Source organism: Lepidochelys kempii, chromosome 3 (assembly GCF_965140265.1).
Source record: "Lepidochelys kempii isolate rLepKem1 chromosome 3, rLepKem1.hap2, whole genome shotgun sequence".
NCBI lineage: Eukaryota > Metazoa > Chordata > Testudines > Cheloniidae > Lepidochelys > Lepidochelys kempii.
The window spans coordinates 166,989,862-167,003,301 of record NC_133258.1 but is presented as its reverse complement, the minus strand read 5'-3'; the positions used below and the strand labels follow the sequence as shown (position 1 = coordinate 167,003,301).

Genomic DNA, 13,440 nt, shown 5'->3' with positions numbered 1-13,440 from the left:
TCATAAGGGCTTTCCATCTAGCAGACTTGAGGAGATCAGACTTGATCACAATCATTCCTTCTGAATGTATAATCTATGACTAGACAGACTGCTGGTCTGATCCTGTATAGCAATTCCTATACTCGTAAATAAGCAGGTGACCTAAACTTATTGAAGAGAGATAACTAACTTATCAAAATTTTGACACACTACATAAACATCCAAAGTTTTCAGGGTAATTAATGCTTCATTTCCCCTAATAAATCCATTAATTCCTTAACAAATTGAGACTATCCTATGGATTCAGTATCTGAATTACTATAACATTGTACCCTATTCCATCACAAAAAAAAAAAAAATCTCAGAACACAAAATTATAATAAATCTAGAGATTTCTAGCAAGCATATCTGATTCAATGTATAATTCACACAATTATTTACATCTATCATTAGTCTATTTAATGTGAATTGAGATATAATTTTACTGAATGTGAACATACTCAGTGTTTGCCACTGTTTTTTCCATTATGAAAATTGCTTTCCTGTAGTTCTTTTTCCCTGATATATATTTCATCAGATTAACACTCTTGGATCCATGCTGCTAGACCAAGACTAGCCAGGGACTTCAATAGCTCTAAGGTTTTTGAGCATGTCAAGTAATTGGGGTGTACCTCACCAGATACCAGTACCTATACTGTCCTCAGACTCCACAGGGGTTATTTTTCAAATGGGAGGCAAACTCCCAATGACAACCACTTGAACTATAAAAATCAAGAAAAATCCTCCCAAAATCTGAGAGGTCAGTGAGTGAGTGGTAATCTTGGTTTGTTTTCTGGTAAGATGCACAAGATATTTTCTTTTCTCAAAGATACAAATCCTGCTAGGGCTCCCATGATGTTCTCAAGAGTGGAAATCCATGTCTCAATCTCTACCCACCCTGGAGTCAGGAAGGATTCCAGATGTAGAGCGGTACCTGGTTTGGAATGATCATTTCATGGTCAAAAAAAAGCCAAACATACCTGTCTCAGCCAATACAGGGCTTTTAGTATCACTGACATTTGCCTGTCCAGAGATTTGCCTGCCCAAGACTGGTCAGAAAGCTTTCTACCAGAGATACTGGTGGGAAGGCATATGGGAGCTTCCTCTTACTGACAGGGTCAAGTCTTTTATATTAAAGCAATGTGAATAAAAAAAAAAAAACACTTTTCAAAAGGCTGCCGTACTACATTAAAAATTCCTGTAAGCTTTTGTTTAATTTAGGTGACCTTTATCCCTTAACATGGGAAGGCCAACAAAGGGGCAGGTTGCAAGACAGGAAATTATCAGGTGTGGACTAGAGTATGAGCAATAAGGATTGAAAGGAAGGGACAGATTTTAGAGATGCTGTAGAGAAAGCAGTGAAGGCTTCGGTAACTGCTTGGGTGTAAGGATAAAAAAGGGGGTGGGGGCAAAAAGGAGTCAGGTCTATTTACGTAATCTAAGTATTTCTACAGTGCCCATCATTAAAGTGCAAGATGAAACTATAATTGTGACCTTGAATGATGGGAAAGACAGTGACAGAGCAGGGGACTGAGGAAAGATCAACTCTGTTTTAGCCATATTGAGTCTGAAATGGAATGAAGACATTCAAGAAAGAGGGAAACTGTACTTGTTAATGAGGTAGTCTCTCCTATGTTAACAAAGCCACTTCTGTCTTAGAGCCTCATCCAAAATTAATTGCAGTCAATCAGTGTAATGGCTCCTATGGACTTCAGTGGGTTTACGATCAGACCCTCAGTGAATCTTGAGTCAGACAAACCTGAGCAATATTACTGTCAGGTGGGTAAGATTCCTTTATTCCTCTTAATGGGGTCCTTCCAAGTCTAGCTGTGACTGTCAAATGCCTACGCAGCAGTAGGTAATGTTTTCTTCGATGTAGGTAGGTACATTTATCCAATTAATGTCCAGGCTTAGCAGTCTGTGAAATTTTACTGCAAAAACTTGGGTAGAGCTAGCTGCCTTTATTCCAGATCTGGACTACATTTACTAGGCCACATCTATTAGAGAGACTGTTAATTACAAAATATGACAAGCTGTGACAAATTCAGGAGACAGCATGTAGATACTAATTAGAACAGAATTCCCTGGACTCTTCCTTTTACACGATCTTTGCCAAATCAGTAACCTCTCTAACTTCATTTCATACTGTAACAATGGAAAGAACACCTACTTCCCTTTACTTTAGGCTGATACCTGTACATGATGACATAGCAACATTTGAAAAGTCACATGCAGTTTAAAACAACAAATCTGACACTTGGATTACTGCCCAGGTAATTAAGCATGTCTTCCTTAAAAACAGAGAAAGTATGCTGCCCTAAGGCAGCCCTTTGGATTTGGCAAAGCCATGTCAAGCTTTAATTTTAATTAAAAACGAAGTGTTACTTCAGTGTTGGTTGTTAAAGTATTATACTGAATGTTGTGCATATTTTCTTTGTTAACCAAGGCCAGCTTGTCTGAGCTACCAAATCTTAATTGCAAAGGAAAAAGTTTAAAAACTAGGTAACTGTGGCCTGTTAGTAGCAACTTGTTGCCTGCACATGATCAGACAATGCGAGAGGCACAGGGAACACTTGTTGTCCCAGTAGAAACCAGGATACTGATGCAGTTTTGAAGTTTCTGGCTTGTTCCCATTTAAAATTCATCTCTTAATAGCATTTTAAGATATTTGGGTGTACTAGTCTCCCCCATCCTTGTTAGTTTATAAAAAAATACATTCACTAGAGAAAGCTTAGGAGTGTTCTGATCTTGAACCTAAAACTTATCAGGTCACATTTCATCCCAAAGAAATATTTCCAGAAAGAACGAACAGCTGTGTTCTTTAAATATAAGTATGCCAGTACAAAAGACTTCCTTAAAAAGTATTTGGTTTCTTACCTGATTAACTGTATAAAAAGGAACTCAACATACAGACTTATTAGACAGTGCATAATATTTCTTAACAAGTGTCTATAATATTAATGTGACTACAAAGTCCAGAATCTTCATAGAAAGAAAGGAATAAAGATATAGTAGGAAGAAAACACTGCAAGAAGTAACTACTTTCATTGTAAGTAATGTGTATATTTTAGGGCTAGTCTACACTGGCAATGTTAAAGTGGTGCCACGTGACTTGTGTGGTCACAGCGCAGCACTGGGAGAGAGCTCTCCCAGCGCTCTAAAAAACCCACCTCCATGAGGGGCGTAGCTCCCAGCACCACTGGCGCTTTACAGTGCTGAAAGTTTGCTGCGCTCAGGAGGGTGTAAAGCGCTGCCAGTGTAGACAAGCCCTTAGTAGCTTCCACATTCACTCCCTCAAATTCCAAAAGATGATAGGTGTCCACAATACCTGAAGATATGCTGGACTATCGCCTACAAATATATGCCTGTGCTGAATTTGACACAAGGTCCACCATATGCCTGTGGCAGGTCTGGTTCTCTAATGTTAGAAACATGTTTAGATTGTCCCATAGGATCCATTGTCTTCAATCTGAATTTGCACCATTAAAAAAAAAAAAAAGAAGAGAGAGAGGTTGCATTTTCTGAGTGGAAACAACCCCCCTTTTCGATGGACCAGGGCCAGGTTCAACTGCCCAACCCTGTGGCCGTACCTGAACTAAAATCATCCTATAATGCACCAGCTGGTGCTGTTTGTCCATCTTTCTTTCAACCTAGTGTTCCTGTAGCCAGTCTGCCTGTCCCAAAGTGTCACAAAAATCCTATTTGTTTTATCACCAGACAACTGGTAAGGCTCACTGCGTACCTCATGCACTGTTTATAATTTAACATATATTAGGTTTACACTATATTCCTGTACACTAACACATGACTAATTGCATGATAGTTATTGGCCAGGCATACAGGGGCAGCTGCTCAATAACTCCACAATTAATCAATTTCTTGTAAGCTGTGTACAACATACATTAAGGACTGGATAGCTTCCTTGGTGCTCCACTCATATTAAAATTTCTGAGAACATTTACTCTGTACACACAAGCAGATTATACCACCACTTAATATATCTATTTTTTTATATTTCCTCTAAAATCTACCAAAAAAAAATCTAGACAGTGTTTAGACTAATTCCTTATTAAACAACTGGATTGTAAATTATTTATATTTTATCTAATTTTGAGTTATGCCATTATTACGTTGTCACATTACCAGATGACCCTGCATGAATAGCTAGCCTAACATGGGTGAAATTCCATTAGGGTCACTGGAAAGTCAGTTTTCCCTCTAGATTTGATCTGCAACCTCAATATTACACAAGACCATTGATCTCTAGGCAAGAAAGCAAAGAAGATTTTTGTTTACTTGTAAGAGTAATATTTATTTACAAGAACACATTAAGAATGTAATGTTAAATGTTCACTTTTTAACTAAATATTCTCCATTCTTCAGAAGGATGGCTCCTGCCAGTTAATAGGATAACTCAAATGGGCAGATATTTAGACGACAATAATGTGAACCAGACAATAGCCTCTCATACTGGATATAGTTTAGGGGAAATTTCACCCCAACCCACATACTTCTTTCATAAAGATAAAATGAGCCCTTTTCTCTTTTTTTTAATTTTTAAACAAATACCTAATGTATAATCTTCTAAAATATGAAATTCAGATATTGCTTCTGTTCTCCCCTCCTTTATTTCTGTCTTTTCCTCTCTCCACATATCCTTTTCCTCTGCCACTCATTCTCCTTCACTCTGAAACAAATAGGGAAATCAATGTAAAAAATATTCTTCACCTCCCACTGTCCTTCACTTAAAAAGTTTCCAGAGGCAGTTGAGGGGGGTACAGGGATGTTGTTCAAGGATTCCTCCAACTAGTTTGTCCCTATTACTCTGCTCTTCTCCCCAAAAAGGACACACACACACCCCTTCCTCTGACATTCATCTCTCTGGAGCTCTATTGATGCTGCTCTTAAAGGGACAGGTTTCAGAGTAGCAGCCGTGTTAGTCTGTATTCGCAAAAAGAACAGGAAGACTTGTGGCACCTTAGAGACTAACCAATTTATTTGAGCATAAGCTTTTGTAAGCTACAGCTCACTTCATCGGATGCATTCAGTGGAAAATACAGTGAGATTAAATGGGTTAGTCTCAAGGGTGCCACTAGTACTCCTTTTCTTTTTTCTTAAAGGGACAGATTTAGTTTTCCAATTAAGTTAATTGCAAAACTTTTATTAACATCAAGAGGAGAAAATTTAAGCCCTCGAGTGTCCTGAGTTGGCTACTCTATGTACATCTTCCCCCAGAAAAAGGGAGAACACTAACTATGTCATACAAGAAGCCCCTGCAGGCATGAGCGACAAGTCTGGTTCTGAACTGAGGTATGTTGCCACTGGACCAGACCAGCCCGTTTGTTCAAGTTTCATCTCATACATCTCTCCAGTTCACATGCAGGAATAACAGAGACATAGCACACTGTGGCTACCACACTTGGATGGGGATGCAAAGTGGGAAGGATGAAGGAAAATCTTAATCTCCACTTCACATCCTAACCTCCACCCAGTTCCCCAGCAGTGGGAAACTATGGCTGTGATTCACTGCACATGTCATTTCACCAGTAACTCAGGTCAGCAGAAGGGAATCTGGGAATACCTGGATGGCTGATTAACACCCTCCCCGCCCCCAACCATCCTACTCTATAAACAGAACATTACATAATTGGCAAGTGGCCTTATTCTCAGACGTGTGAGGAGTAACCACTAGTCAATGGGAGCTGCAGGTGCTCAACCACACTGAATGTCAGACCCTATATACATTATATTTCAATCCATGTTCCCCTAAACATCTAGTACTGGCTAGTGGTAAGATGTTTACTTGACAGATCAGCAGTTTGAGTAGTTATATCAAATCCTACAGTGTTCCAAATAAAAAGTAAAGTACAGTTTAGCTGAACTATTAAGAATGTTTGTAGGAATAACAGAAAGGGTTAAATTTACGAATAAAAAACTGTTCATTTAACGTTTTCAGAGACCTCCTCTCTGAGACAGATAACAGACCTAAATATTAGCAATCATACTTCAGAGTGAGAAGTAAATCAGTGTTCCTGTTTACAGGGTTTTCTATATTCTTTGTTTTATGTTAATTAAAAGTATAATACAAACATAAGTACGCTGCTGCAGAACTAGAAAAGAAGTTTGAGAACAAAAGTCTTCCTCCTCCTTATTAATAACTTATCTGCTTAACAACTACTAGCACTAAGCAGTCTACGAAAATAACCTAAGAACAGAGTAAGCAATGGATAATAGCACTCTTCAAATATAAAGTCAGAAAAGTAAAGACTGAAATAAGTTAGCTGGCAATGTTACATTCAATAAAGTAATCTACAGAATCATAGCAATGTGGGACTGGACCGGACGCAATACCTCATTTTGTCCAGTCCTCCGCACTGAGGCAGGACTAAGTATTATCTAGACATGGGGTTCTCAAACTTCATTGCACCACAACCCCTTTCTGACAACAAAAATTACTACATGACCCCAGGAGCAGGGACCGAAGCCTGAGCCTGCCCAAGCCCCGCGAGACGGGGCCAAAGCCAAAGCCCCACCACCCTGGGCGGAGGGGAGGCAAAGCCAAAGCTCAAGGGCTTCAGCCCCAGGCAGAGGGCCTGTAACCTGAGCCCTGCCGCCCAGGGCTTAAGTCCTTGGGCATCAGTCCCGGGTGGTGGGGTTCTGACTTTGGCCCAGGGCCCCAGCAAGTCTAGGCCAGCCCCGGCAACCCCACAAAAACGGGGTTGTGACCCACTTTGGGGTCCCAACCCACAGCTTGAGAACCGCTAATCTAGACCATCCCTGACAGTTGTTTGTCTAACCTGTTCTTAACTTCCAATGGTCAAACCCTCCCTACGTAATTTGTTCCAGTGCTTAGCTACCCTTACAATTAGGAAGTTTTCCCTAAGGTCTGACCTAAAATCTCCCTGGCTGCACTTTAAGCCCATTACTTCTTGTCCTGTCCTCAATGGATAAAGAGAACAATTTATCACCCTCCTTTTTTTTACAACCATTTATATACTTGACAACAGTTATACCCCCGCCTCAGTCTTCTCTAGACTAAACAAACAGAATTTTTTCAGTCTTTTCTTGTAGGTCATGATTTCTAGACCTTTAATCATTTTTACTGCTCTCCACTGAACTTTCCCCAATTTGTCCACATTTTTGCCAAACTGTTGTGCCCAGAACTGGACACAATACTCTAGCTGATGCCTCATGACTGTGGAGTAGAGCGGAAGAATTACTTCTCACATCTTGCTTAAAACACTCCTGCTAATACATCCCAGAATGATGTTTCCGCCCCCCCCCCCACACACACACCTTTTTTTTTTTTTGAAACAGTATTACATAGTTGACTAATTTAGTTTGTGATCCACTATAATCCCCAGATCCTTTTTATGCAGTACTCCTTCCTAGAAAGTAATTTCCAATTTTGTATTTGTGAAATGGATTTGCCCTTCCTAAATACAGCATTTTACATTTGTCCTTATTGAACTTCAGCTAGTTATTTCAGACCATTTCTCCAATTTATCAAGATCCCTTTTAATTCTAATCCTGCCCTCCACCCCACACCAGCTTGATAACATCCACAAACTTTATACTTGTACACTCTATGCCATTTTCTTAATCGTTTATTAAGATATCAAATAGAACAGGACCCAGTACAGATTCCTCTGGGACCCCATTCAATATGCCTTTCCAGCTGGACTCAACCATTAATAACTACTCTCTGAGTAGTTTTCCAACCAGTTGTGCACCCACCTTATAGTAACAGAGGAAAGAGTACCAGGTAACTCATGAAGTGAGAATCTGCAAAGCTTCCCCTAACAACTGGCAATTTAATCCAAGAACTCACTATTTAGGGAGTAAGCTAATGAATAGATTTACAGCATCAGCGAGCCATCTCCAAGTCTGAAAGGTCATAAAATAAAGACATTCCCAACAGTGAAGCTTCCCGAGACAAAACCCCTGACCAGATCCAAGAAGGAAGCAAGCAAAGACATCATGCCTGATGGAACAGGAAGACTAACCATCATCACCAAGAACAGAGGTAGAAGAAGACCCTCACAGTTCAGCTGGAGTACCTGTCACTATCCCCAACGAATCCCATTTAGTAACAAAGAGCTGCAAAATCAGACTAGAAATAGGCTTTCACCTGACACACACACATAAATACTTATCTATAAATGTCTTAAAAAAAAAAACAAAAAACCCCCCAAAACGCTAGATGCATGCCTTGCTGATGTTTAATTCAGCTGAGACCCATGATATTAGCATTGAAGCTCCAGTTATGTGATTCTACTGTTAAGAGTAACTTGCCTGCAAATCGAAGTGTGTATTAAAAGCACTTCATAGAAATTGCAAGTGATGAACTTAAATTAAGGCAAACATTTGCTGATATATAATTGTTTCCTTTAATAACCGTATTCAAAATTAACAGCTGATCATTTTTGTTATGCTCAGAGTTGTCTGAAAGATTTCATAAGAAGCAGTAGAAACAATCAAAAGTGATGTGGATGGTTATTTTAGAAAGCAAGTACTGAGCTGTTTTTTAGCCATGGGATGATGAGTTATGTGTGGTCTTTTTTGGTTTAGCTAGCTGTAATAAAATAGATATGTTTACTTAAAAAGTCAAAACTTTTAATTTAAAGAGCATGAGTGAAAAGACTGTTTCAATGTAGTGAAACAGCCTTCTGATAAATTCCTCTACTATTTTGTTTAGTCTCAATTTTAGGGATCTTAGCCCTTATATGTTAGTAAGATGGTGACTGAAAGTTTATCCATTTTTGTGGTATTGCCCTTACTGCACAAGTGATTTTCCGGTCCACTGTTATACATTATTTTAGTTGTAATGTATGTGATTGTAAAGCTGTAAGAAACATGAACGTATTAAAAAATCCTAGTAAGATCTTTAACCTTGTATCACAACTTATAAGAGGCCAGAACGAGCAGTGAATTATCTGCCAAGTCTCTAGGGAGACAAGTGAGTTCAAATGTATAACAGCAGAAGCAAAACTATGAAGTCTTTTCTAAAAAGCTGGGTAGAAAGGACAACAGCACATTGTCCTTCTCAAATGGCTCTCAACAAAGGAAATGGATATAAACTCATTTTTCTTAAAAGAAAGCTTACATTCTAAAGACAACATTAGAATGTTTTTCTGCATTCATGATTATTTTTAAGCATCACACAAGGGAGCCTTGAAGGTGTCTTATCTTCTTGTTTATTTTGATGCATAGCAGCAGGTGGGGAAATGTACCAATACAAGGATTTTTGCTTTTCATAACTGTGTTTGTGGCCAAGGAGTGAGGGTGAAATCAGCCACCACCGGGGGGGGGGGGGGGGTGGAGGGGGAAATCATACTAATTACATATACCACAAAACACGGTTCTAAAAAAGCATATCTCATTGGTAAGCAAAGTTATAAAGCAGCACTTACTAGCTTTTATTCACAGAATCTAGAAAGAGAGTGCACCTAACAGGTCATTTAGTCCACGCTCCTGCCACTGGTGGATTATTCTCTGTTGCTTATTTATTAGCATTTGGTCAGTTGTAGTTTTACACTTTCCAAAGAAGAGAGTTTGTAATTTCTTTTAGGAAAGTTTAGCATAGGCGAATGCTCTTTCCCCCCATAACATTGTTTGTTAAATAAAAATTGGTTTTCCTTTAGATCATCTCAGAGAATTGATTCTGTCTCCATTCTGTACGTAGTTGGAGAGAAGAACGCCAAGTATTAAGGGATGCAATTCACACAGCTCAACTTGCAATTCATTTTAATCAGAACACTTCTACTATCTCCAAAATAAAAATCAACCCCTATCAGTAGGCCATCTCTTCCCATTTCCTAGGTAGGCAAGGTTACTTTCATCAATAGGGTTTGCTCCCAGTCTTCTCTATCTATTTCAATATATCCTTTTGCATATATACTTGGAGACCAATCCCCACACTGTTTTGAAAACAAAACAAAACAAAAACAAACGAACAAAAAACAATAACTGATGTGCCGGGTTTTCATAAAGCAAAGGATGAATCCCTACTCTCAAATTTAGTTATGATGTATAATTCTTTAGGTACAGTTACACATAACACTAGTTTCAATATGGAGAAGACCACTGCCTCTACTATGAGTGATGGAAATCCCATAATTATAGTCAAGATAGATCTAAACCCACTGACTGTTTGAAAATGCCAAAAAGCAAAAAAAACTTAAGTGACTAGACAGATTTAAAGCCACAACTATCAACCCCCACCACTAGGGCCCTGGGTTACACGGTCACATTATTCCCTCTCCAACGCAAACACTTCAGGACAAAAAGTAGTATTATTGATTTCTTAGAACTGCTCCATCATAAAAGAGATATGAAACAACCCTTCACATCTCAAGACTCAAAATGAAAAGTTTAATCACAAAAGTGTACGGGATACAGTAAAAGCTGTAGAGCTAAAGCAGAAAACATTGGACAAAGATCAAAATGAAACAAACATGACATGATAAGATAATAAATTTTGCAATAAAAAGTTATAAAAGCCAGGAGAGAAAATTGGAAAGTACAATAATATTAATTTCCTGGGAATACTTGGAGGAGGAGAAAGCACAGTTTCAGTGGGAAAAGGAAAATTCTTAACTCATGAACACACACTGACGAAGGAAAAATAGACTGCCTACATTGCATGTTGCAATAAAATTCCCATAATGCATCTCCCTATCGGAATGGGGGAAATTGCAAGTATGACATCTGTGGTATTATCAGAAATAGGAGGAAAAAAAGCCAGACTCTTAAAAGGCAGCCAGTGGAGGGAAGGAGAAAGGGATTGGGGGAGAGGTGTTTGAGATCTTTTATATAAGAGGGGTGGAGAGAAGAGAGAGTATTTTTTCTATTACTCAGTTCCCCGACACAAAGTCGAAGGAAGGAAACTACTCCAATAAATCAGTTATTAACGGAGGGAACCAATGAAGCAGTCTCATTTATAAGGGTCAGATCCATGTATTCTGGAACAAAAGCTCTGCATTCAAGTTTCTGAATACAGCACAGAGAGGAAATAGACAGATGGTATCAGAAGAGGAATCTTAAGGCAGAAAGATTATTTCAACCTAGAAAGTCTCTTTTATTAGAAGATGGTTGTTAATGGCTATTCAAAACATAGCCATTTACAGGCCTGTCTCTCTTATCTAGTTTTCTTTTTCTAGGGATAAGGAAGATGCCATGTTTTTGATAAATGTAAACAGTAAAAGTGTGATGTTTATGGATCCTATATCTCAGTGTTTGCAGAGTATAGGCTTCCTCTATAATCACCTCTAGGTATGCATGATGTTCGCTATGAAAATTAAAAGCCGCTAGGTGATTCTAGAATCGTGTGATACTTGGTATGAGAGTTAAACATGCATGATTCACTATGGAAGGATTTGAAGCAATTTTGCTGCAGAAGTGCTACTATTATCCTACTTAAAGTTATATATGAAGAGAGAACCATGACTATACAGAGAAGTCCTGATTCCCAGTCACCTCCTGATCGCTATATTGAGCGGGCTTCTATCATGAATACTGAGTGTCAGAGCTGCTGCATCTTGGTTCTTCAATCTGTTAAAGCCCCTTGTAAACTCCCTACTTAACAATATTTTAAATTAGCCACTTGCATACAACATACCAAAGATGTTATGTACTATTATCTATGACACACATGAACCCACTAGTCTGCGTATTCCAAACCAGACTCTATAGTTTCATCTCTGAGTAAGGAATTAGTGGAGTGAATCTCCATACATCCGGTTGGTCATTCAATACCACTATGATGGGTGCAGAGTATAAAAATCTAAATAGAACAGAAAGTCAGAGAATACAACCAAAAATATCTTTCAAGTTCCAAAAATAAAGGACTGAAACCAAAGTGCAAATGCTAAGAAATTTTGAAAAATATTATAGTCAACCAATACTTATAATTAGAATTTTCAGCATATTTTGAACAAGATTTCACACATTCAGGTAGTGATCTGGCTGGAAAAAGACCTCTAACTCAAAGCATCATGAAGTTTTATTTAGTAACTATGTATTCACGTTGAACAATAGCTATTTTGAAATTTCATAACAACAATTCCTACCTGCTACCATCGCATCTCCACCTGCTGGGGTTCCATTTTCTTGCTGAGCTACGAGTGATTTCAGAATAACTTGTGTTGCTCCCAGTCTCGGCAGGGTGACATGTGTAAGAAATGGCAAATTGTTTTTCTTGGCAAATGCCTGGCTTGTTTCCCTCCTTTTCCTAAGAAAGCCGCCCTCTGGAAACAGTACAATCCACTTCCGGTCACGGCTCCTGTAATGTTTGTCTAGATGCTCCTTTAGGAGCACAAGCTGCTGGTCACGGTGAGCTTTTCCCTGGGAGGGGGAGGAGAGAAAGGTTAGCAATATTTTAAGTAGTCTTAAAATCTAAGCAGGTTTTTAAAAATCCTAAAAACTGATCAATTAAAATAATGTTTAAACTCTGTTTTTTCTCAGAATGCTACATAATAAACCTTCAATGCCAACATAAATACTATTTTCCCAAAAGCAACCACGGATGGTCAACTCAATGCCACCCTCATAATGGACGAAGAGAGGTTTTCAAAAGTGAGAGTAAAACTGCCATTCTGACCAGTTCTCTTTTTTAAGTGTAATCTTTAAAGTGCAGTTATACCGTTAAAAAGGATTCCGTATGACATAATAAATATGGAACCCCAGACCACTATCTGTTAACGGTCCTCTGATCAAATTTGCCCAAGTTTACATGTTAAAAAAAAAAGTTTTTATTGCAACTGCAAACCCAACGAGAATCCAAAGTCAAGATGGTTTACACAACACCACTCATAATAAAGTGGTTGCAAGACAAAACTCTGCTCTCACTGCATTCACCCTTGTGCAATCCCATTATCTTCAATACAAAGGAATGGGACAAGTTCTTCAGTACTGGTCTCTTTCCTTCAGTAGGGGTTGCAAAGGTTTAACTGAGACTAGAATTTAATTCTGTTGATAGCATACAAGCCAAACACAGAACTCTTCCCATTCTCCCATAGTGGGGCTACCTGAATGTATTACTTATTTGTTTGCCAAAGCTAGCAGTTATGACAATGAATACACCAGGGAAAGATCTTCTCTGTAAGACGACACTATTTTTAAATAGGGTTAGAAATGAGGGCATTTCCCCCTTGGTCATGGTTTTAAAGAGTAGGTTTGCAATATGTACCAGCATTCAGCATTTATAAAGTAGGTTTTTGATAACTGAAAGAAGAAATAAAATGAATACATCTAGTTTTTGTCTTAAGTAAAGTAAAAGTTTGCCAAGAAAAAGAGAGTTCGTTTCTTAAAAAGAATCATCATAAGTAATCTGAAATTAATTTATATAATATAAAATATGGCGATTATATGAGAAATTTCAATTAGGAGGAATTCCCTAAAAACATTCAGGCCAGCAAGCAT

The 13,440-nt window shown here is 38.4% G+C and overlaps 1 protein-coding gene across 9 annotated transcripts in view; it reads right to left on the bottom strand.

The window, feature by feature from the left end:
* LPGAT1 (lysophosphatidylglycerol acyltransferase 1) overlaps positions 1–13,440 on the bottom strand; it is a 133,979-nt gene that overhangs the window by 49,474 nt on the left and 71,065 nt on the right. For all 9 annotated transcript variants that reach the window (XR_012158243.1, XR_012158244.1, XR_012158242.1 and 6 more), the window contains one exon: positions 12,090–12,363. Coding sequence is in view for 5 of the 9 variants with exons in the window: in XM_073338978.1 (XP_073195079.1) it covers positions 12,090–12,363 (274 nt within the window). In the remaining 4 variants the exon portion in view is untranslated. The remainder of the gene's footprint in view (positions 1–12,089; positions 12,364–13,440) is intronic.